Source organism: Neopsephotus bourkii, unplaced genomic scaffold, assembly GCF_033783945.1.
Source record: "Neopsephotus bourkii isolate Nb327-2 ecotype Australia unplaced genomic scaffold, CSIRO-AGI_Nbou_v1 NB_1655, whole genome shotgun sequence".
In the NCBI taxonomy this organism is placed as follows: Eukaryota; Metazoa; Chordata; class Aves; order Psittaciformes; family Psittacidae; genus Neopsephotus; species Neopsephotus bourkii.
The window spans coordinates 7618206-7644250 of NW_026902129.1; the positions used below are offsets into that span (position 1 = coordinate 7618206).

Consider the following 26045-nt stretch of genomic DNA (forward strand, 5'->3'; position numbering starts at 1 on the left):
CTATGTTAAACTCAACCTAACACTAAACCACAAAGACTGAAAGGGCTCTGGTGAAAAGAAGGAAACAAACCAAGCTCACACTGCTAAAGAGCAACACATTTCATATGCTTTATTTTGGACTGTTCTTCATAATTCTGTTTGATTTCCTCCCCATCCCCAGATGCCAAGGCAGATTTGGAAGTTTTCTTGAGGGATCAGAGTTGGCCAGAATACTTTCCACAAAAAAGAAAACAAAAGAGAAACTGAGTTTGTAGCATTCAGAAGACTCAATGGAACCATCTTCAGAACAGCCCTTTCAGTAAAGTGGAAGTTTTCACAGCCTGAGACAGAGGACAGAAGATCACTGAAGACCACTTTTTGGTGTGCTTTACAACCTACCCCTCAGACTCTCCTGCTGCTTTAAATACAGGTTCAAAATTGACACCGGTGAAACGTATTACCTGACCAAAATGGCAAGAAGGTGTTCAAGTCAGTCAGCCAAATTGCAATTCAGAGGTTTACTTTTATACAGCACTGCAAAGTTCATGATAGTAACAGAACGGTGTTTTCAACTACATAAAGAACGTTACGCATATGTGACAGATGGATCCTTGAACTGGAAAACCTCCTCATCATACAAGTCTTCTGGTAGCTGTTCATCTCCATCAGCAAAAAACGTGGGGAACGGAGGGTTTTTATTGTGGTCCTTGCAAGTAGGCAATTTGCTGTCTCTGACCTAAAAAGCAGGAGGGGAAGGGTAAGGTTCGCAGAAGACCTTCAAGAAGTGATACACTGGAAATCAAAGGAATCATCTGCATGCATCATTAAAAACCATCCAACAGCATCCACATTACACTCCTTTAGATAAAGAATTCCAGGTATTATCATCAGTCATTTTAGCACCAACCCCAGCTACTGAATTTAACATCACCTGTCATGGAGAGATTTTCAAAAGCCCAGCAAAAATACCCCACAAAAACCTCGAGGAGAATTCATCAGTGTGATAAATTTATCACGACTAGGACAGAATCAAAGCCTACCCTCGTGAATTCATTGCTCAGTATTTTAAAGTATTATTAATACGTGTGTGTAAGGATGGCTCATTTAAACCGCGCTTCTATGCCCCAGTTCTTTCCTACGTCACATACCAAGTGACATTATACAGTGTAATCGCCTCTTCCACAACCAAAACATGCTTTTGATATTTACAATACAAACTGTGGCAATGCATTTTGCAGAGATATGTACGTGTGCTGCGTTCAGCCCCTCTGTCTACGGCAGAGTTGAGCATCTGAACTTCTTCACCCAGGCATCAGTACCCGAGCTTGTCAACCACGAGGCTTTCAGAAAGTTAATTTCCAAGAACTGTAGAGCCACAGAGAAATCCCTTTCCCTTCCTGACCTCTTTATATGGGGAGAGATTAAAAATCTAGCCCCTGAAACTCCAATCTCTGAAGAAAATGAGGAGCTGGAATTATCAGCCAAAAGCAGTTTGTCTGTGGGAGAAGATAGAAAGCCGGTATCTCTGCAGAAAAAGAGCTAGCGATTCTCAGGCGATGGGATTTTACTTAATATTAAATTCTTCATTTCTATATTATTGTTACATGCGATCTGCCTCCTGAGCTGTAATAATCCCTTTCAGCCCCTATATTCAACTGGATTAAAAAAGTACAAATAGACTAGACCAAATTTTAGCACAGAGAAGATAAGCTCTCCCTCTTATTTTTGTGGTGGGCTTCTAAAGAACAGGAAGCTTGTTCTTACTCAACTGCACCCAAACCTCACATAGGACACTTTATGATTTACACCAGAAATTAAATAAAACCAGTTTATGCCCACTGAATGTTCTGACAGCACAACATTCACCAAACCCATACCTGCTATTACTTGAGCCTTTCCTGAAGTCCATGAGGATTCCTACACATGAAGTGCACAATAAATCTGACTTTAACTCTAGCTTTCTGGCAAACTTGTTTTGCTTGTTTGTTAGGTTTTCCTCTCCTGAGGAATTCCAGTTTTCTAAGTGCAGGTTTAATAAACACAAGAAAACCCTTTGCTAGGAAAGAGGGGGTGAAAGGCTCAACGTGCTGTACTGGTTAAGATGGCTACTTAGTTTTTCAAGTAGATATGGTCTAGCGTGAGGTGTCCCTCCCTATGGCAGGGGGATACAACTGGATGATCTTAAGGTCCTTTCCAATCCAAACCATTCTAGGATTCCTCCTTCAGCAGACACCTCTGTCAGAACAGCATTCTCTATAGACTTGTAAACAGCCCTGCAGAACTACTGAAGTACCTGTACAGGAACTTACACCATCTATCGACATGGAGTAAATGAGACGGAGGTCCAAGTCCAAAGACCTTTACTGCAACAGCCCCAGCAGCAGCGAGTTCAGAGGAAACCCTGTCAGACAGCTTCAACAGTGCCAGCTCAGCTGCTGAGGCTGAGCAGTCATCCTTCCCTTTCCATACATAGCTGCTGTTTCTTCTACTACATGAAAACATGTTTTAATGACTTCACCAGTTACATATTACTCCCCTTGCTCCCTCCTTTTTCATTCCCTAATTCTGTTGCACATCATAACCCTTCTTTGCCAACTATAAATCCTCCTATGGTCTCCTCTACGCAAGTTACAATAACATTAGGAAGATTATTTTATTTCTGATGACATATCATACATATCTTATTAAAATGTATTTAGTGGCTGTTTTGTTATTCTGGATTAGTCTCATCATTAAGCAATGTGTGCTGTTACATACAAGCTGTGTCATTACAGGCAGTTTTGGACACCAGGAAAACAAAAGGAATTTAAATGTTTGTTTTCCTAACTTTTTCCTTCCCCCCCCTCTTTTCCTAGAAAAGAATCAACTTCTTATCAGAGGGCTTGGGAGTGACACATCTGTGCTTACCTGGAAGCAAACCCAGCAGTCTAACCTTAGTCCTGCATTAATTCCATCTAAATGAAAGTAAGATTTCTGGTCAGCTGTTACACTGTATTTTACATATTAATGTTGAGTGGCATTTTGAAGATAGCGCCTCTTAAGAATTCTTAAAGTAGTTTTAAGATTCATATGGAACGTTTTCAACAGTCCATTGTTTCAAAGGAGTACAATACTGTTCGTTTTGCCCCTTTGAAACTCCTCAAGGGGTTGACAGATCCCAGAAGTACAAGCCACGTCTAATGTTGAAATGCTTTTATTCTAAGTAGCTCTTTCTTTTGACTGGTATAATTGGCAAAGTATTTCTTTTGACTGGCAAAAAGTCCTGCTCTTTTTCCATCGTCTCCGACATTCATTGCTTTCAAATGCAATTTCAGTTTGACTCCTGGAGCACCATCTCGGAGCAGCACTATCAAACTGAATGAATATACCTCCTTCTCCCAAGTTTCAAAAGTTGTTAGACAGATACTATTATTCCCATCAAAATGAAGAACTAAATTTCATTTTACATGGAATTTACTCTGAAAGCACCAATCAGCAACTTAAAACATGCTGTAATTTTTCTGTCTTCTCAAGAGAATTATTGAATGTCTCCCTTTACATTTATGAAGGGGGCAGCATACCAAAGGTCTCCTGGAGGTATTTCCTCAGATTCCTGCACAATCATTTCACAGTATGATAAAGGGCTTACACGGTATGCAGCAGCAGTTCCATTTGCCTATAGGAGCATGGACACACACAAGAAGCATGTGTGACCCAGCACAGCTCTTCCTGTTTTCCCAGTAACCTGGAAGCATCTCTAATAAAGGAGTAAGTTTTAATGCTCTGTATTACTAAAATCCAGTGAATTTATCTCTCACCCATAGAAGGAGTTAGGCCAAGAGCCAGACTGGTTGTTACCTTCCATAAAAGCATTCAATATAACATAATCAGTGGGCTTGCTCAACTTCTGTATTAATGCTCCTATATATTACAGTAAACATTACTACAAATAGGTGGTATATATAGCAGTATATATATGCTACTGTATATTCTCTGTAAAGTTTTTATATTAAGAAAAATACTAGAGAAAACTGAGATTGGAGCTGGTTGGAATTTTGCCACTAAATCTTTAAAACAGTCATAAAAGGTTCTGTAGACAATTAATGCACTGTAAATTAAGAAAACGCATAGCCCTTATGTCGACAGCATTAACAGTTAGTATAAATGAATACAGATTCAGTCATCAATTCCCACAACGTACGTAATATGGTCATAAACGCACATTAAAAGTTGATGCTTAAGTCAGAACTAACATTTACAGCTTAAAATAGCTTCAGACTGTGCTAGCAATCATAGCAAAGGTGGCAAGTTGTTTGCTAAACAGGAAAATGTGTTTAAATATAGAGAATGTTAGAAATAACCTCCTCAGGTGTCATACATTACCTAGCTCAGCTTGTCTGCTATTTTTGAAGCTAGACAGAAAACTGAATCCAAGAATTACATTCATTTCTGACCGGCCTTACTCTGTCTTAAAGAAACAAACACAAACTCCACACAACTCCATCAGGGTGCCCAAGGTATAAAAATCACAGAATCCTGGAATAGTTAGGGTTGGAAAGGATCTTAAGCTCATCCAGTTCCAACCCCCTGCCATGGACGGGAACACCTCACACTAGACCATGTCACCCAAAGCTCTGTCCAACCTGGCCTTGAACATTCATCACTTCCTGGGCAACCTGTGCCAGCGCTTCAACACCCAAAGGAAAGGGACAGGGAAACACGGAAGAAGTGAAGGCATCACACTAGTACTGCATGTCCTCACAGTCTGAGCACAGCACATGCAAAGGAAAGACTGCAAAAATTACCAGCTCAAGCAGAATACTAAAGCAACAGTGTACCTCAAGTCTAACTCAATTCTAGCATACAAAAAGGTCAGCCCAGTACCTAACTTGCTAAGCAACTCCTATGGGTTACAAGTTCTGCCAAAATTTCCGATTTCTCCAAAAGTGATATAGTCAAAGTGATTGACATTGAATGTCCTAAGAAAATCAGGTGCCTTAAAATTAAGATAGGTATAAAACATTACCAAAGATAAACTATAGCATCCTGAATTATAAAACATCACATTCTAGCATCCGCTCCATTATAAAGAATCTGCTTGAAAAGGGAATTAGTCTTGTGCTTCTTGTGCTGACAGAAAAGAGAACTTTGTGGTAATATACCTGGGAGAGAAACTCGAAAGCCATAAGCTTCCAAAAGAAAAACTAGCTGCTTTTTCCCTAAAGGATCAACACCAGAGATAGCCACTACAGGCCCTAATCTAAGTTACACCAAGAGAAACAGGTATTATTACCTGAGGGAGGCTATCTTGATCGGCACAACATGCTGATTTTCAAATGCTTCCTCTGTGATGTTACTTCTATAACAGAAAACTTCCATGCACCCTAGCAGACCGCTAAAGTTTCCTCATTCTATTACATCTCGTCACTGAGAAAGAATTCCATGCTAAAGTAAGCTTTTTCCATTAGTTTTCCAGTCGGTTAGAAACATTACTTATGTCAGTGATTTACGTGCATGCTTCAGTGTGCAGCACAAATGAAACCTGATTTCCAATTAAATCCGGAATCCATCAATCCTACTATTCTGCACTTTTATACTGCTGAAAATGAAACCTGACAAATTGAAGTGCTTCATCTCCGTCTGGATACAGAGCTGAGGCACTGAGTTTCCAAAAATACATAACATACAAAATAAATGTATGCTTTAAGGTGCACTGTGGTTTTAATGGTTACCAAGCAACACTAAGTGGGTACTGAACATAAATGCTTTCCTTTTAAGAGACACACAAAGAGAAAAGTATTATGAGATATTCCACTTTTAGAGCTCAAAGACAGATCCAAATACTCTAGACATTAGTCCTACCTAATTACAGGCATGTTTTTAGTGAAATGAACGGTAATTATGAATGCCAATATCCCATAATTTCTCTACCCAACTAAAGACCCAAATATCCAACAATGTATAGAAAGTCAAAGATGCAAACAAAAAAACAGCCTGGAAGAAAGGCACAAAATGAGCTAAACCCACCCCATATGAGTGCAGCAAGATTAAACGGAGAAAGAAAACCCAGCCATGGAAGTTTGGGTCTGTAGCACTTTGGTCAACATCTTTCCAATATTGTATTACATCAAAAGAGCCCTAAGGGACAAACCTCCCCCATTCTTCCCACAGATCTTCAACCCTCATTAATTAAATTAGCCGCAACTCTGAAATACATATGCCAAAATGCACAATTGAAGATACTTTGGCTTGTAACTTGTAGATAACTATGATGTGAAACATGTTCAAATACAGGTAACTTACACATATAATCAATACAAAATCTGTCTCTTGCAGACATCATGTTAAATGATCAGTAAAGCAGTCAGAAAAGTGCCTTGTACCACCAAGTTAATACTGATGGATTAAGTTTACCTGGAAAAAACCCCAAACAACGAAGACGTTTTAACTTTTGGTCTTTGGATAAAGTTCCAATCATCATCCATGATGAGTGAATCCAACAGAAATCACTGCTGGACATGAAAACCACTTAAAGGGTATGCAGCAGACTGCCATGGCAATCAATGTCCATTATCCTCTTCACATCACAGATGTCAACATGGTTGTTTTACTGTCTATGCTCAGATGGCTTGGACCAGCAATCTCCTCTTAACAAGGCAGTACTGCTGCCTAAAGGACTTCTTCAAGCTAATGGCAAGACTGTTATCAGAACAAACACAGTAAATACAAGGTGTTCAGGGGGATGCTTTCCCACCTAGGCAAGAGTAATGTCTGAGTGAAGAAAAACAGAAAGTGGAAGAAAAGGGTGGAAGTTACCCTATCATGAGAGAAAGCACGCAACGCTTCCAGTAGGTTCTTTTCCAAGAGGAAGTGTGCAGTGTCTGATCAGCAAGGGGACACTGATTTCAATAAATCTTCATGGTGTATTTAAGAATGTGTATTTAATAATAAAAGTTATGAGCTTATAGAAGTAAGTACTCTGTTCAGAGACTTAACGGCTTCATAAAATGGTGTATCTTTGCAGGGAAGACACCCGAGGCATGTACATGCAGTCACCACTGAATCATGTAAGCATGGATTTTAACAGCATGATCAGGAAACTAAGACGCACAACCTTTTGCAACAATTAGCTCTTGCTTAAAAGTACTATTAAGATCAAAGAATAAAGTATCAAATGTTACTTTTTCAGCTAGATTATGTTGCTTGTATATGTAACATTGCAATTTGAAAGTTAACACCCTACAACAAAATCACAGTTAATTAAGACTCAAATTAATATATATAGCAATCAGGTTCATGGCTCAGGATTAGATTAAACATTTAGCACATAGTTAAGAAAAGGTCATTCAGTCCAAAATATGGATGAAAAGCCAGTAAAAACTACAGTCTTAATTTATGTCACTGATGGTCATGCCCAGTAATTTTCCTGAAGTTATTCTGAAACCTACTTCTCTGGACATCTGTTAACTGATTTGCACTATCTTGGGAGAGAAATGTGTAATGCAATCTCCAGGCTTGGGCTGGACATTACAATCAAAGTAGTTTAGAGATACCCCACTCAGATAAAACAAAGCCTCGTTTCCAGTGGGAAGAACACAATGATAAAGTTCATTTTTCTGTGTGTAAAACACGTATCTGAAAACTTGCTTTACTTAGTGCCCAGTAACTATGGAGTTCAGCTTCATAACTAGAAAATACACAACAGAAACATGGATGCCCACAGTAAAACTATGTCAAGAATACAATAAACCAGTTGAAAACACAGGAGCCTGACAAACTTTGTAATCTCACTATTGACTCAGGCTAGTGTTAAAAGTGAATGGACCTAGCCCTGAAACACTCAGCACAGGGTTACAGTGACTGTGTTGCTTTAATATACTCTATATGGGTGCATAACCCCAGTGCAAAGCTAAGAACAAGGGGTTTAGAGTAGAGTGGTCACTCACTGTCTCCTTTAGAGAACTGACCCTACTGCCCTTTAATTCAGTAGTACAAGATGGGATTCTGAAGAAATGAAGATGGCATTCAACCAGCATTTGTTTTGCAAGAAAAGCTGTAGAGATTTGTAAGCAAGTCACCAGCACCAGTAAGTTGAAATGAGGAAACATACCTTCACCAGACAACTGGTGTGACCTGGAACAGACCCATTTACATAAATAATGTCATGTTTGGTGTTGATCCTCCACACCTAGGAAAAAAAAAGCAGACATTGAGCTTACTTGTTTTAGATATTCCCACTTTTACAAATAGTCCTGCAAAGCATAAACTGATTAACTGGAGGTGGCAGTGTGGGCAAGAGGATTATTCTGTACAGGCCTAAGCTTGCTATAGAAATCAGTCAGATGCTACTCTGAGTGCACAGCTTTCTAATGCAGGAGTTTATTAGAGGGCTTGTGATCATGCTATGTTTGGCCAAGCAGCTCTTGGTTCAGCGTAATACCAACAAGTACCCAAGTTTTCCCTGTAACAGCAACAGCAGAACATTTTTTAGTAAACTAGGGGTTACTGAGCTTTTTGTGCAAACTACAGAGCTTGCCTTCAGAGATAGAGAACAACAGCTGTAAAAGCCCAAGAAATGCTGCAGCAATGTACACATCAGAATCTGGACAGACTGACAGTGAGGACCATGAAAAAGTTAGGACTTCAAACAACTCAGACTTGGGTTGGGTATGAACAAGCGGAACAGGCACGAAAACATTAACTGAAAGTCACCAAAAGCCTGATTGTTTTCCCACTTGAAAGGCAGAAGTCAAGGGATACAGATGTGGAGGCACCACCTGAAATGCCGGTTCTCAGGGTACCCGTATGCAAAGGAGTTCAGATAATTTGTGATCAACAAGAAGATAGGAGGACACCTTTGCTGCTCATCTTTCCAGCTTGCTTAGCTCAAGCTCATAGAATCCCAGAATGGTTTGGATTGGAAAGGACCTTAAGATCATCCAGTTCCAACCCCCCTGCCATGGGCAGGGACACCTCACACTAAACCATGTCACCCAAGGCCTCGTCCAACCTTGCCTTGAACACCGCCAGGGATGGAGCATTCACAACTTCCCTGGGCAACCCATTACAGTGCTTCACCACCCTTAAACTGAAGAACTTCTTCCTTATATCCAATCTAAACTTCCCCTGTTTAAGTTTTAACCCATTACCCCTTGTCCTATCACTACAGTCCCTAATGAATACTCCTGTCTGGATTCTGACAGGAATGACAGACAGTACACCAACACAAGGCTACACGGCTAAGTCCATTGCTTGGCAATGCAACCAGGTTATACATATTAGTATATGTATACTAATACATATACTACTAGTATACTCAGAACTCACCTTTAATCCCAAAGATGTCCTATAGATGTTACCCATTTTACCAGGCATTTTCTTTCCACGATAAACTTTGGAAGCTTTCTAGATAAAAACAGGACCAAAAAAAATAAATAAGGTAACTGCAGGAGATACACTTAAAAACTCAAAGAGGAGCACCAAAGAAAATCTACTGGTATTTCCAATGGTGAAAATATGTACTACTGAAAGAATCTACTATTGACTAGCATTTTAAGTACCTCCTACTGGAGGTTAGATATTACTCTGTATGTTGTCTGAAACACCTTACCTCAATCATAAAATTGCTATAAATACTGTTGCATCAACAAAGGAATTCTAGCTTTGCTTAATACTTACTGTGTATAGATTCAGAACAAAATTGACACAAAACACTCACTCACTCACAGATTGCAGCAAATGGAAATTTGTTTAAACTACTTGCGGATGCTACCAACACAGCCTCAGAACACTCCTGCCCTGCGAAGCTGCCAAAATGAAGACAATACTGCAGCTTCCCCTCTCCCTAACCCAAGATAAAAGGGGACCTGATGGCTCCCTACAAGTGCTGACAGGAGGTTGTAGTGAGGTGGGGTCGGTCTCTGCTCCCAAGGAACAAGGGATGGGACAAGAGGAAACGGCCTCAAGCTGCACCAGGGCAGGTTTAGATGGAGCTGAGGAACAATTCCTTCCCCAGAGGGTGCTCAGGCATTGGAACAGGCTGCCCAGGGCAGGGCTGCAGTCACCGTCCCTGCAAGTGTTCACACAGCGTGGAGACGAGGCCTCAGTGCCATGGGTTAGTGGTGGCCTTGGAGTGCTGGGAACAGTTGGACTGGGTGAGCTTAAAGGGCTTTTCCAACCTGTTTCACCCTGTGATTCTCTCAATTTTATACTGATGTAAACCAGACTTTACTTTAAAAGCATGTATTTTTGAGAACAGGGTTTTTAATAACATTCCTTTCTATTGCTTAGTTTCTGTATCTCTTTTTTTTTTTGGCTGGGTATAACTCAACAACCAAAGGCAAGAATAAGTGCAGTAAATTCCACACTATTATCGAGGGACTTGTTTCAGTTTCCTGCACCACTCTGTTATTAATTAATAATGGGGTTTGGTTTTCTTTTCTGTGTGTTGCTTTTTTTGTGGGTTTAACGTGTACAAATAAAGACTTCAGGAAACCGGCTGCAATAAAGCCCTAGGAACAGGATTCTGTACTGACACATCCAGGATTACAACAACATCTGAGGTGGTCAACGCTACACTGCAAAATAAAAATGGAGGCATTGTTCTTCCCCATTGCATCCTTTCACCTTGTTTCTCTTCATCCATCATACCTATTCCCAATATTATTTCCAATTCGAGACACTTGGCGAAATTACATCCAGCATTACTGCTTAGGGAAGTTTAATTTAAAGAAAACTAAAGAGGGGTTGTCTCATAAAAATGAGCTCCACCTGCTAAACCAAAAAGTGGTGTATGTTCGAATATTTACATTCTTCAGCCTTCAGAGATAACAGTGCCAAGGTATAGAATTCGTTTTCCAGCAGAAATGAAGGCCTATTAATCAGTAGTTTATGCTTTCACAGTCTCAATTACTCTAACTTCATTTTCTGGTGCCTTTCTGCTTTTACTATTCTCTTGAGCATTATTAATAATACTCATTTAATTTTTATTTTGATTTCTCTAAGAAAAGCACAGACATTTCCAGTTCACTACTGTGACTCAGCTGGTCTTGATGCTGTATAACAAAGCCACTTTGCAAAAATCCCTCTTAGTTCAGCCTTAATATTGTGTAGCTTTTAAAGGGACAACGTTCTAAATGAATCTGTTCCAAAGAGCTTCTAAACTAGTATTATTTTTAGTTTCAAACCTAACAATGTTACTTTGTACTCTACTTAAAAAATACTTAGAAATCAACAAACTGCTCTGGTAATCTAAGAGTTCATTAAGCAGCTACACAAGGTGACAAAAGCAATCTTTGAGGTTCTGAAGCAGTATTAAATAACAGTTAAATCCTTGCCAATCTATAAATGCTGTGATAGAAGATTCTGAGAACATGCTTTAAATCATTAAGACTATTTCTCTCAGCTATACTACAAAAGACCACAATTTGCTCAGTTTAAATATGTTTTGCTCGCTTCTCAGCAATACAGAACACTCATAAATCAAAGCCTAAGAGAACAGCTACAGGCACTGCTCATTTTACAGGTTCCTGGACTTCCTTTGGAAGACCTAGGATCCTCTACTACCAGAGAGCAGATGGTAACAGCTAACTATTGTTTTGTGTTCGTTTTTTGTAAGCACTTCTAAAAACATTGAATAATGTTGAAACAGGAAATAATAATCCTCACATTGGTAGACAGTGCTCCAGGACGCCTGTGAGTTTTTGTCTGGCCGTGGCTTGCAGGCTGACCTTTAAATCCCCATCTTTTCATGACACCTTGAAATCCTTTACCAATTCTGAAATGGAAAATCATTAAGAAACACACCTGGGTTAGTCAGACTTCAGGTTTCCAGCAATAAGCATTCCTTTCAGTCAGGCTCATGATCTTTTTACCTTTGCAAAGCCCAGAAGAGAGAAGAACATAGTAAAGAAATAAATCTGTATTTTAGACCATAAACATGTTCTAGTGCAACAATTAAAAGTTGCTTTACAGAATAAGAAGCATTAGAAGATAGCCAAATAGGCAATAAGTCTAACAAAGTGCTCCTTGCTGTGACAGTCCTTAATACATGGTATTGCAGTGAAGCTTTCACCAAGTGAACACCAGAGCAAACAAACAAAACCCCAACCAAAACACCTGAATAAAAAGCAACTGTTCAATAACACATACCAAAACTTAATAACATCTAGAGAGGAAAGAGATGGCTGCTTAGACTAGCACAAAAATAAACCAAGGAACATCTCTTTTCCACACTATAATACACTAACTGCTTGGAAACAGTTTTGCGTGTAGTGAAAACATTTAGCTCTAGTGATCTCCCTGCTCTTGTGAGACCCCACTTGGAGTATTGTGTGCAGTTCTGGTGTCCTCAACATAAAAAGGACATGGAACTGTTGGAACAAGTCCAGAGGAGGCCACAAGAATGATCAGGGGACTGGAGCACCTCCCATATGAGGATAGGCTGAGAAAGTTGGGGCTGTTCAGCCTGGAATAGAGAAGGCTGCATGGAGACCTCAGAGCAGCCTTCCAGTATCTGAAGGGGGCCTATAGGGATGCTGGGGAGGGACTCTTCATTAGGGACTGTAGAGATAGGACAAGGGGTAACGGGTTCAAACTTAAACAGGGGAAGTTTAGACTGGATATAAGGAGGAAATTCCTGTTACGGTGGTGAGGCACTGGAATGGGTTGCCCAAGGAGGTTGTGAATGCTCCATCCCTGGCAGTGTTCAAGACCAGGTTGGACGAGGAATTGGGTGATATGGTTCAGAGTGAGGTGTCCCTGCCCATGGCGGGGGGGGTGGAACTTGATGATCTTAAGGTCCTTTCCAACCCAAACTATTCTATGATTCTATGATTCTATCTGTACCCAGCTGACAAATAAGGTCTAAACCACCACCACAATAAATAAAGCAGATTTTCAGAGCCCATTCCTGAATCACTTGGGCATATGATGGTATTACTGGCTTTGGAGTTTTCAGCTTACTGCAGTGACAGACTCAACAGGAAAAATTGCCCCACTACTGCATAAAAGAAAAGCCGATTAAAGTGTGTGTTTCAAGTGGCATTATCCCCTTCCAAAAGGAAAAGTCAGTCCACAGGGTTTATGGCAGTACTGCCTATTTTATTAGTTTCACAAGATGATCCTTTTCCTCCAATGTCTAGAAATCCTTTCTCTGCTGATGTACTTTGCAATGTTCTAGTCCTATTATTTAAAGCATTAGGACCTCCTGGCTGGATATGAGCATGCATAGAGCACTGTATATAGAGGCTACATTTTGCTTAGTGCCCTGATCAGAAAAGCGCTACCATTAAAAACCGGAATAAATATACAAATGTGGAAAACATCAACAGTCACAAAAAACGGATTTTTTCCTCTTCCACTTGAAGAATTCCTCTCTGATTGCTTATCTAGTTGCCCAGAGCAAGTCAAAACACAGTCAAACCAGCCACAAAAAGGAAAGACTCTCTAAAGCCACAGAAACATCAGAAAACAAGACTTGTACAACAACGGTGTCTGTCTCTTGGGTTTCCCCTTCCCTGCTCAGAACCTAGTGGTCAGTTAAACTTAAATTTGACACAGAAGACATATAATTGTTTAAAATAAAAATTACTGGCAAAAAAAGCCCTGAATATTTTCCTATAACTAAGGAAACGCTAAATCATGATTAAAGTAGCAATACGCTCGTTTGGCTTGCCAGGTGGCAATTCATGCGTATGGTTGCCACCAGCAAGAGTCCTTCCAGGCCAACAGATGGTGGTGCAATATTGGGATATGGAGAGGGTCAAGGCTATGCTGTGCCTCAAGCTTCAGCCACAAGCTGAAGGCTTCTGTGGGAGGAAGGACCTGGGTTGCCCAGGATCAGGAACACAAGACAGAAGCCTAAAGGATGCAATGTTGCCCTCGTTTGAATCAAGGACTTACTTATTTCTGTTCTGACAATGGTAACATTAAACACCATAATCTGAACAAAAAACACATGCACAAGAGCTATCTTTATTAGACTTGACATGTATAATGCCACTGTTGTTCACTATGTATTTACTCACTTGTTTGACTTAGCTTCACTGAAGCACGATTACCTGAGTCTCAGGAAGGAGCCACAGACAGCAAAGATGAGACGCAAAACTAAGGCATAAATGTTAAGTTAAAGAAAAAACAATCTTTCTCCAGAATAAAAAACAGAGTTTAATTACACACAGTTGTTGTAATCTGACCTGCAAGAAAGCAGCTGTTCAGATCAAGCACCTAATTTTCTATAAAACCTCATTTTCCAGGTTTGATACACGCAAAATGGCAGTACCTAATAAGACAACTTTCATTTAGAAAGCTACTGGAATAAAGAACTCTAATTAAGCAACAATTCAGTGTGCTGCTAACTCTTCAAACCTGGCTAATTTAAAAGACAATTATCCAGATGCTGTAGAGGAAAAGGATTCCAACTACTTAGCCAAATAACTTCAGACAACTGCAGAGCACACTTTCAGGCTCAGATTACACTGTTAACCAAAGATTAAATGAACCATAAACCCATCAGAATCACCACTTAATTCTGGCACATTTCAAACAAAACTATTGTTGGCTTTTACTCTGCAGTGACAAAATTTCTGAGGTCCTGAAACGTTCATGAAACTGGTTGTGAAGTGGCAGGAAAAGGAGGTATAACACAACTCCGTCTCCATAACCTGCTGGGCTATTGCTGTTAAGGCATGGTCCCACCTTTCCCAGTCCCCACAGTTTGGGCATCTTTCTACTGATGCAGAACTTCACTCAGCCGATCAGCAAGCCAGGGCATGCAACTGATCCAGCTGAAAACCAACCCACACTGGTCCTCATGCAATTCAGGATGCCAGTACTAGCAATAGAAGGTGGATGGGAACTCTGTGGGACCAAGCACCACCTCCCCTTTGGGCAGCAGCCTTTACTATGCCAGCTTAGAGAGGTCACAGAAGCACGGTCTGTGAGAGAAGTGCTTCTCAACAGTGCCCAAAGCGTATCAGGGCTAAGCAAGATCCTCAGGCCACAGGACTTCTGAAGTTTACTTCTGTCCCAAAAAAGGCACCAAGCCTTTCCACAGTTTTGAAACAGATCTCTGAAGCACCAAGGAAAAGCCTTGTCATTGCAGACTGCTATACAACATAAGGACTGAGCTTTTAAACTGCTGAAAGTAAGTGCTAAGGAAAAAAACCCCAGCACTAAAGAAGACAGACAACATGCAGACGCACTGCCTACTGTCAGTGCTCTAAAAGCTACTCTTACTGTGCTGAACAAGTTATGAGATTTCACATAAAAACAAACCACTTACACCTTTAGCCTTCCTGTTCTTGTCAAAGTGGTTTTCTTCACACAGGTATAAATAAATCAAAGCATTTCAAAAGCCTTAGACCAAAACTTCTGCAAGGAAAGTTTAAAAGCAGACAGCCCTAATAAATAACCACCCTACACTTCAGTAACCAAAACAAGATGCTAACCAAGACTTCTGAAATGTAGTGCAAGTATTTTGTTGAAGCCACAATAACTGAGAAAAGCTTGCTCATTTGTAAGGAGAGTATTTTTGCTTGACATTTTGGCAGAAGGAAGCATGCAAAATATCTTCCTCATCAGAATCATCGGGAGTTGGTTAAAAATGAAAATATCCTTTATATTCCACTATTATCTCCTCTTTATGGTGACATCAGTTTTCTTTCTTTCCCTTTTAAAGGAATAATTAGAATTGATAATGCTGTTTTCAACAGCACTGCTAGTTTCGCCTATATGATTTCAAACATTGCACGTCAGTGTTTCCTCCAGTAAAACAAGATTACTGACCATCTTAAATATGTAAAGTACATATACACATAAAGACATTTCTAAAAGCGTTACTCACAGCGATAGGAAGTTTTAGGAATTATATCTTTTAGGTCCATAATGGTTTGAATCAGAAAATGGACACTGCTGGAGGAAGGAAGGGGAAGTCAAACTGTTCTTCCTACTGTAACCAGCATTATATCCTTAAGCACCTTTTCAAAATGCCCCTATATCTTAGGAGCTTTCACTTCTGAAAAGAAGATTTTACAAACTAAGATGCAAAGGGTTACGGCTTTCTGGACCAAAGCTCCCCAGGTTCCCTCTTTGTTCAGTAGGGAGAAGCTGGCTCCTCTTGAGGAGGGGTTCAGAACACAAGTCTAATGTGAAACACATTCGCGTTTTTCCCCTCACAGTGCACCCCGACTGCATTCCCTCACAGTGCAGGCCAATTGCATAAGCCACAGAAAAAGGTTTAAAACCACACAGACATGGAAGACTGGAATGACTGCACATTCATACTGACAGAAAACCTACGACAAAAAAGGAAACAAATTATCTCTCTTTAGCTATAGAATATTCTCCTTCACCTGTACAGGAGGACGACATGTAATATGCTAGCAAAATCAGCAGTATAGACAAATAGCTAATTTCTCAAATGGGATCATATAAATATCTAGAGAAAACAGATTAGATATTGAATTACAAGATAGTATGCATTCTCTGAACACTCCCAAGAGCCCAGTCTATTTTTAGGTTGCTGGTATTTTCAAATACATATAGCAAAATACAAATAAGTACCCTGTGGCTGCTTACCAGTATCTTTCACATTGCTGAAAATCCCTTTTCCTAGTTCTTGAAATGCTTCTAGAAAAACAAAGCTTTTCCTCATTAACAAAGCATGACATTTAATTTACATGGAATGGCTGTATTCCTAATGACACAGTGCTTTGCTTTGCAAACAAGCTATTGTCTCATATAGGCTGCTCACTGAATGCAATTTAGAAGAATGAATAATATACCAGATTTAATTATTACATAAGGAACTTTGACATAGAAAAGTACTAATTCCAGTCAACTCCTCTGCTTCCTTTCCTCCAGAGGGTGCCCTCATAGGTGCAGCTGTATTAGAACCAACTCTTGGCTACACTGTCGTGGTTTCCCCATATACACAAAGCCCTGTGAGTCATAGCAGACATTTGTAAGTATTACACACATTTAAGACAATTACAATGGGCGATATTTCAACAGGGCCAGTTGGGTATTATGTCCATTACACACAAAATACAACATCAAATGGATAACATTATCACTGTAACACAGCACAGTAAAAATACACTTCACTGAAATACAGAGACAGGAGTTCTGAGCAGTGGAAATCACACACATAATAGAAGACGCACAACTAGTCTTTGCTGCAAGATGCCAGTTTATCCTTGGACACCCTTTACCACTTGTGCTCTAATTTGGCATTTGCACCGGCCTGAGAGGAAATCATTCCTCCCACATTAAAGACCATTAGCCATTGCTGGCAGGGAAATCAGCTGGAAAATGAGAGAGAACAAAAAGTGGAATTTGACAGCTCTGTTGTCCTGCTAAATGCATTCAACTACCTTTTTGCTTTTCTTTCGGTCCACATGATGCCTCTTTTGCATCTCTTCACCAAATCAAAATTAAGCAGCCTTTCTGGGAACTGATGTCTTTCAGCATTTACTCCCCGCTTCTGCATCCCCACACATGCTGCCTTATAGACCTTTTCACCCGTGCTAACCTTGAGGACCTCTTTCTCAGCTGTTTGTCAAGTCCTTCCATGCTAATTGTGTATGTGCACCAGACAGCACAGGCGGAACCACAGCCTTTCCTATATTATTTGTTTACCTACCATGTTCAAAAGTGAGCCTCAGCAGAGAAAGAGAACCTGGTATTTTTGACCCAGTGACTGCATGTAACTTCTGTTTCCTGACCCTACCCTTGCAACTGTATTTCAGCTTTTGTGAGCCAAGAGTTCAAGCCAAAGTAGAGGGAGAAAAAAGCATTCAACCAGTCTGTTTGAAAGATGAACTGTACATGTAAAATCATTAGGAACCTACGTTTTTGCAGTAACATCCACGAACTGCCCGGGGCGGAAGTGAGCGGCATACAAGGGAGTACCTTCAAAAGAAGAGGAGAGACAATGTTCAACCAAGTGCTGAAATCCTCTAACCACTACACAGTCATTACCATCCAGGATAACTACAGTCACAGGAAAGGAAACCAAACTTTGTTTTTATTCACATAATATCTGTTCTTCTTTATAAGCCTCACTGACTAAACCGGATGCTTTGTAGTCACTACTCAAGCATGTTTCTCAGCTCCTAGCCCAACTTCAGATGGGTAGGAAGGAAGGTTGGGGTTTTAATCATATGTTGCACTTCTGACCAATTGAGACAAAGCCCCAAATGATTAATTAGTTAAGACTCCAAATACACCAAGATGGCAAGAAAACAGAACATGCTCCACTTACAACTACTAGCACTTTACGAGGTGTTGACAGTGTGGCAAAGTACAGCTTCATCCACTGGTGTATTACCTACACACTAACCTTTAGTAGAACCAGTGCTACAGCAGGTCAGAGACTGCAATTCCATTCATTCCCCTAATTGCCTGCAGTATCGATGTTTTAATTTTAATTAGAGATTTGCCTTCATCAATTTTTCTTTCATCCAAGTGCATTATCCTTTTATTAGCAGCTTCAAAAAACCCACCCAGAATTGATAACATATTTCATTAGGTTTCATGAACTTTAATCTGAAGATCCATGCAGCTGCATCTTTTACCAGTGTCCAGCCTGTTTTAAGTCAACTAAAACCAGACATTTGAATTTCTTCATGTTCACACGCACTGTCATGCTGTTTGCAAATCTCTATGAACACAAATTGAAATGATGTAAACCGCTCCTAAGTCTCAAGCATAAGAATCCTCATCTTATTTCATGTTCTATTTATATGACCCATACACAGCTGGGGTAAAATGCCTGTCAACTGACAGAAAATCACGTACATGAACATTGTTACGTACAAAATACAGACACTGCAAAATCAGTTTATTGAAAACTTGGAATTCTGCTTTACCCCAAGGTTTCCCTTTATCAGTCCAGAATTTCTCTTCATGTCAGATTTGGTTTCTATCAGATACAGCGCTATCTTAAAAAGGTCTTTGAGAAAAACTGCCCTAATGGCAAATACAGATGTAATACATTAGAATCTCCAACCATACACAGTTGTTGGAAAAATATCTGTAATTTTCATAAAGCACACAATGAAAGCATCCTGAACACACCCGCTAATGAAACCTTAAACACATAAAGCTTCTCAGTAAATCTCCAAACTTCTAGCATTCATTTTCAGTGAGAATGCTTGTTGTAACATGTTTTAATGTGTTTTACTTGGCAAGCTGTCAGAAAAATGCCATATATGACAGCCGTAAGTCTTGCTTCCGAAGGCACAAGAAGGAACAAACCTCAAACTGTTAATTTAGGCTCCTGAGAAACATTACCACAAAATTCTCGGTAGCCCTCTCATAAGGAGAATCAAGAGAACTTCCTGTAAATGTATTCATATTTATCCCAACAAGTCAGTTACAAGGTTACAGACATTTATTTCTTAACTCAATGATCATATTAACTAGCTTAGATCAGACTTATTTTCATTAGAGGAAACATTTCATTTTCATAAGGGAAACATAATACCCAGAAGAAAGGAAAACTCTTACTTCTCATTGCCTGCAAGGTAAAGCCCATGTTTCAGCTTTCCCTAAGAAAAAGGTTTGTTTGCTCAATGACACAGAAATGAGAATTTCAGCAAAATGAAATACACATCAGAACTTGGCTTAGGTCTACCAGCGGCAGATGGTAAATCCTTACGGATATAACATTAGGAGTTCAAAAAGATTACCTGGTTTAATGATGGCATCATCTGTTACATTAAACACTGACACTTTCTGCTTCCGTGGTACTCCAGCTTCTTTAAAAATTTCCATTGTATCCTCTGATTTCTGTAGCAAGGAGCAGCCATAAAGAATAAGTGACCTTAAAATACTCACGGATTTCTGTTAACTAACTATGCTACAGCTACCTTCTATAAACAAGAGATACATGAAGATTTCTAAGATCAGAAAAGGGAAAACTATCATTCAGAACACACAAAACACATTACTGCTTTGTAATGACCTTCCAAAAGTTGTGCAGTAATTTAAAAGCGTTTTCTCTTTTCCAAAGCTTCTAATGACTTGAGTTCCATGCCACCATGAATCTATTGGATTTAACTAACGAAACCACAGAAATACAGCCTGGTCCTGGAGAAACTTTGTGAAATGCTTCACTTTCCACAAAATAGACTCTTGAAAGAAAAATGAAGAATGTGTTCCTGATTCATGTATTTTTAACATATGCAAGATACACTCAGTGTCAAACTACTGCTGACTTCCTGATGGGGAGCTCTTCTTGTCAGAGGAGTCTGACAAAGTTAAAAGTGCTTAAAATAGCTCTGAGCTTTTTAACACGCCAACTCACAGAACAGCTGACAACTGAGATGACACCAAGTAATGCAAACAGTGATGCAGGAAAACTATGGCCACAGGAAAACAACACAGCTCATTTTTCTTCACAGTGTTCTAGAAAGCAATTTAAGCACCTGACAGACCTGTCACACTCAGAGAGTCACATCTCCGAGGTTCACTTCTCGGTGGTTCTGTGCAGTTCTCTCTCTCAGAAATAATTGTGTGTATGTTCATACAAAACATCCCTAATAACTTAAAAATGGGTTATTTTGAATATCTGCACGTTGCTCTTCCTTTTGGTTTTAAAAGTCTGTCAGAAAGTGTTAGGAGAACAGAGGAGAACATGAAGAAGGAGGGGGCAAGATGATGATGACCTCTGCCTTAGACACAAAGCAGAAATTTTAACGTCATGAAGCTGTCCTTATTTGAGAAGAGTGCGGATACAAAGTCCTTGAGAGTTAAGAGATTCTTTTGACTTGATTTGTTAACTTGAGTTCATAGCAAAGCACTTCAAATGCCTTTTAAAAAGAAAAGTCATCAACTAAATACACCTCCCCTAAGACCACAAAAATCTGAGGCATCAATGGAGGAGAACTGTACTAAACTGCAGTACCATTGGTAAGAATGAGAAAGAAATGAATCCCCTTTCTACTAACTGACAACATATCAAGCCTTTACTTCCACTGCTATGTAGAACTGCTGCCTTAGGTGACAGCAAGGGGAGCTCTGTGCTCAGTACAGGTGCCTGGAAAGAGCTACCACAGCTGAGGAAAAGCAGGTAGAAAGGCAGAAATCACATCTCAAGAGTCCTGCTGCAGCCTTGCACTGTTTTACTTCAACAACAAGCTACCTTCAAATAGTCAAGTCAGATAGATGGATTTTTACATACAAAACACTGCAGTGTGTACAGAGCCTTCCTAAAAAGCAGCACTGAAGAGAGGAATACCGAGTGAATTCTCACATGTTCTTATTCTTAAAAATCCCAACAATATATCCCAGTATTACAGGAAAATGATGGATGTGCCCTCCCTGAAGGGAAGCATATCAAGTATTTTTGACAAAAAAAAAACAAACAACTGTTAGGACACTGACAGGATTTCATTTAAAAAAATCATGAAAATTCCTTCCCTTTTAATAGCCTGACATCCAGCAACCTAAAAATGGGAAAAGAATCTTGCTAAAAATGCAATACCCCTTTATAATTTTGTAAGCAGTTTGACACTCAGAAGAAATGCATGAAACTCTTTGTTAGTAAAATTACTGAGAGAATCATTAGACTGAATTCATTAAAAATCAGTAACTGGGAGGAATCTCAGGAAGACAGATGTTCCTATGAGGAATTAACAAGCTAAGCTGCTTATGCTCCTACAATGCAGTATCATTCAGCTTCCTTTTCATTCCCACTTTCAGACATTTCAGAGAGAAAAGAAATACATAGAAAGACATAAACATAGGAGAGCAATGATTCAAACCTGAAGCTAAAACACAGAAAGAAATCATTTATTAGTACCTTAACAAAACTGGCATGCCAAATTCCTTCTTATAATGTATCTAGTTTATACAATGATGATGATGATAATAATAATAATACAGAGCTCAGTCTCAGTCCAGGTCCTTACCACAGATTGATATAAGTTGGAACTTGATGATCTTAAGGTCCTTTCCAACCCTAACTATTCTATGATTCTATGATATTTAATGCATTTCTTTATTAAAATGAGTCTAAATTCAACCAAATCAATAGGGACTAACTTGGGAAAAGTTATGTCCAAGAGTCTTTAACTTAATTCGAACTACTAAAAACCCCTTGATTTGTCTTTTTAGGTAGTTTGGCTTTGAAGAATTTTCTTAGTTATGAGAGCTGTGTAAACAGAAATTTTCTATATACCTCCTTGCTCCCTGCACGTTTTTACTCTGACAACATATTGAAACTGCTAACAAAGTCTGCATGAAACGATCAGCTGTGAGGCATCCAATGTGCAAGACATAACTTGAAAACTATTGTTCACATGAGCCTTGCATGTCTTAAACCACAGTTAAGAGGAAAGAAAAATCTCAGCCATCACTTCTGCAGGAAAAATGGACTGATGCGAGGCTAGAAACCTGAAAAGTAGGAGCAATGATGGTGAAACATGGCATACACCCACTGAATAGAAGATACTTTAAAATATAAGCCTGCTCAAAATCAGGATATACTATAAAAGCCATCAGATTTATCAGATGAAAAAAGCTCCTTCTTCCTCACCTCCACTAAAGTAACAGATTTATTTTGAGGTTCTGGGACAACACTGTTTGAAAAAGGGAAACACCATGTCCTGAAAAAGCCACAATCACCAACTCATCAGGTTTCCTATTTTTCACTCTCTAGATGAAGCAAATGAGTGTCAGGATACTGCAGGAAGTGAAAAGTTGTATTTTACAGAAATAAAGGATAATAGTGCAATCCTTTGAGGGAAAGCTTTGTTCCTGCTTTGATCTATAATTTAGTTTCCCTCCTCAGGAATGACAACTCTGCCAGACAACCTTAACCCCTGAAAGTGTCTGGGAATACCACATCAGGCAATTGTGGTGTCTGAACAAGTGAGTGGTTTTGATACCACTGCTGATGAGCTACAATCATGAAGCTATCCTCCTGAAAATATAAGTCAAACTATTCATCAGTAAAACTATATACGAATTAAACAATCTCAACAGACCTGTTGAAAAAAGAGTAAGCTAGGGAACAATGTCTTCTAAAGAACCCATGAAGCAGGGTAAGTTTACAACAGGCCATCAAAGCAGCTACCTTGCTGTTCTTGTCTCATACTGCTTCCCCACATAGTGAACACACATGTTCCTACACTGCTAATGGTCCTTCAGACCCTTTCACCAGCATGAGATACCACACACCAAAGCAACTTCCTAAAACCTACAGCATTCCTAGACAATCAAGAGCCAAACTTTCAGCAAGTTCTTCTTGCTATTCTCTTACCCAAGAATTGACATTAACATTCAGGAAATAAGCAAGGGTGAATGTGATAGATGACCAATTCCAAAGCATGCATGTCTGCCAAGTAATCTTTTAGAGAAATATACCTATGCCATTTTTGTACTGCAGTCACAACAGAAACAACTATTCTAACAAAGGCACCCAAAGTGGTTCACTTACAGAAAAAGGAGATACGTTTTTGCCTCCAACAATCAGCTGAGATGTTTTTTTACCCGACTCTTCTTTTGAAATGTATCTTAAAACATGACAATCTTGCACCTAAGGAAAAACAGCATTTATTAGAGTATAAGCAGATGTGTATGCTTTGAGAACATAGTAAGAGATTATCGAAACAAGTGAAACTAAGTCAGTCTCTGTTTTCATTTGTATCCATATAACAGGAGATAGGGCCTACAGGTAGGGAAGCATACCTTTTTACCACAGACATTCTTTTTCCAATCAATTAAAGGCTTATCTTACAAAAAAAGCTACAAGTATAATGCAAAGTATATGTTTATAAATGCTCTAGGAATCAAATACACTTTTGCCTGCAAGATCTGCAAACCCCCTACCACATGCAGGGGCAAGGCATACAGGAAGAACCCACATTTTTGACTCCTGCTTCTTCGCCTTGTAAACCTGATGTCCTTCACAGCCGTGGTCCACCTTATGGCAGCAACAGCTTCAACACAGTAGTAGCTGCCACAGAATATGAAGCAGCAGCTTCAGGGCTATAAAGGCTCAGAAACCAAGGTGGAACTAATCCTAAAGTGCCTGAAGGTGCCAAAACAACAAAACCCAAGTTGAAGTGGGGTAGTTAACGCTAGCTTTATGCTGCCTCCCATCTTCCCTCACCTGGGTAATACTACACATAGTTCTGCAGCTCTTCAATAGCTGAGGCAGAAGGCAGACTGGCATTGTGATATAAACAGAATAGGCACGGTGTACATGTATGCAAAGTTGAAAGATATCTTCCCTTTAGGGATTTCCTACTCTGTACAAGTGATAAATCTCACTTTTGCCTGAAACTTCTGGTTAAGGATCTGAATACAGTGTAGGAGATGAAATTCATTATTATTAATTTCACCTTAAGCAGTGTGACAGCATGTTTTTTTCCTGACTTGGTCCATATTGGCATCATTCCCAGTTTTACTGCAATAACACCAACTCTGATGGAACCTGTAGATCAGAAGAGAACATAGATGCTCTCTTAATATTTGAAAGAACCCACCTCATAACCTGGAAAGTCTCATTAACTTTCTATCGTTCTTAAGGAGTTGAAGGAGAAAAAAACATTGCTGACTCCCTTTGAGTAGGCTTGGAATAACCTGATCATTGATTTTAATCCCACTCACAGTAAAGTTCTATCTGTTCCAGCTGTGTTTGACAGAACATGAAGACTAGCTCCCCATTAAGATCAGAACAAGCAATGCTTCAGACTAAACTGGGAGGGGAAGGCGAGGAAGGAGTGTGTCTGGAAAATACAACACCCATGTAGAATATTACAGCCAAACTACTGAAAAGTTTACTGCAGGAGGTTCCTCCTACCCCAATCTTTGCATATTTTTATCACTGTAACTGTACAGCAAAGGCAACCTCTCAAGTCTGTGGCATGAAAAAAACAGAACACATGATGAAAAATAGATGCTTTAAAGTTTGGAAAAATGCTCTCTGCTCCAGTTTCCTCTGTCACACCTGAGGATCTTCTTGTGGATCCACAGACTGTCAGGTGGTTGTCTGGTGTCCCTTCTGAAGGCTCAAAACCTTTCTATTATGTTCTAGTCCACCAGACTTTGGGATCACTGAATAGAAGTGGGATGTACTATACACTACACCTTCAGAGTCCAGCAATACTTACAGGAACGTTTTCAGCTTCATAAACTTCATGCTCTACAGAGTCTCTTTTGATGAATTCTTAGTTTATTATTGTGCAGCGGTGGGACTGTCCAAGTGCTGACCTGGGCTAAAAGTGATGTTCTTACAAGGTTCTTAAGGCTTTTTAGAGAACTGCTATATTACTTATTCACTAGGAGATGCATTGGATGATGGAGGTAAAGGCAAAAAGGAGAACAAAGACAAAATCCTGGTGCTACTGAACGCAACAACACAACAACAATTTCAGCATGAGTTTGGTATCCCAGAAGGGATACTTTCTCACCTGGTTTCCATTCATTCACTGGCCAAGGCTCATCTTTCAGAGGGCACAGCTTGCTGGCTGTCTGAGCTTTGTATTCCTCCGCAGCTGACTTCTTGAGGAACTCGACGTTCTCTTCAGAAAGATGCTCATGCCACCACGTTGCACTGTCCATGTGCCTCACTATAAGGCCCAGCTGCCCCCTTTGCAGTGGTGGAAAAAAGTGTTAAGTGTCTTATCAGTTTAAATAGTGTCTCGTAACATGTATGTTCATAATGTAACACATACCTCACACCATAACATAACATAGTACACAGCCATGGAGACCCAAACTATACTAGCATGCTATTCAACCACCATCACTCAAACCCACCACCACCCAACACCTGATTCTTTGCATTCCCTCATCTAACTTTTAAAGTATTCGGAAATACACCAAAAGGGAGAAAGCAACACCAGATCAAACAATCACTACTTCCATCAAAAATAAAAGCTAGATTCATGAATAAAGACACAGCAGTGGGTGTTGCGTGTTTCAGCTTTAGCAAAGCTTTCAATACAGTCTCCTTTGGCATCCTTCTATTGAAGCTGGGATGTTATGGTACGGATGGGTGGGCAAAAAGCTGGCTGGAACTAAGGCTGAATGAGTCAAGGTTAATGGTTTGCAGTCTATAAGAAAGCCAGTTA

At 39.7% G+C, this 26045-nt stretch overlaps 1 protein-coding gene across 1 annotated transcript; it reads right to left on the bottom strand.

Moving 5' to 3' along the window:
* Window positions 1-84: 84 nt before the first annotated feature.
* On the bottom strand, window positions 85-25595 carry MRPL3 (mitochondrial ribosomal protein L3). Its single transcript, XM_061374977.1, has 9 exons — window positions 25383-25595; window positions 24312-24403; window positions 23405-23503; window positions 19653-19752; window positions 17811-17871; window positions 11626-11734; window positions 9286-9363; window positions 8069-8146; window positions 85-715 (listed from the first exon to the last, which is right to left on the bottom strand). The coding sequence occupies exons 1-9, from the start codon at window positions 25531-25533 to the stop codon at window positions 566-568; spliced, it is 918 nt and encodes a 305-aa protein (XP_061230961.1). The 5' UTR covers window positions 25534-25595; the 3' UTR covers window positions 85-565.
* Window positions 25596-26045: the final 450 nt, after the last annotated feature.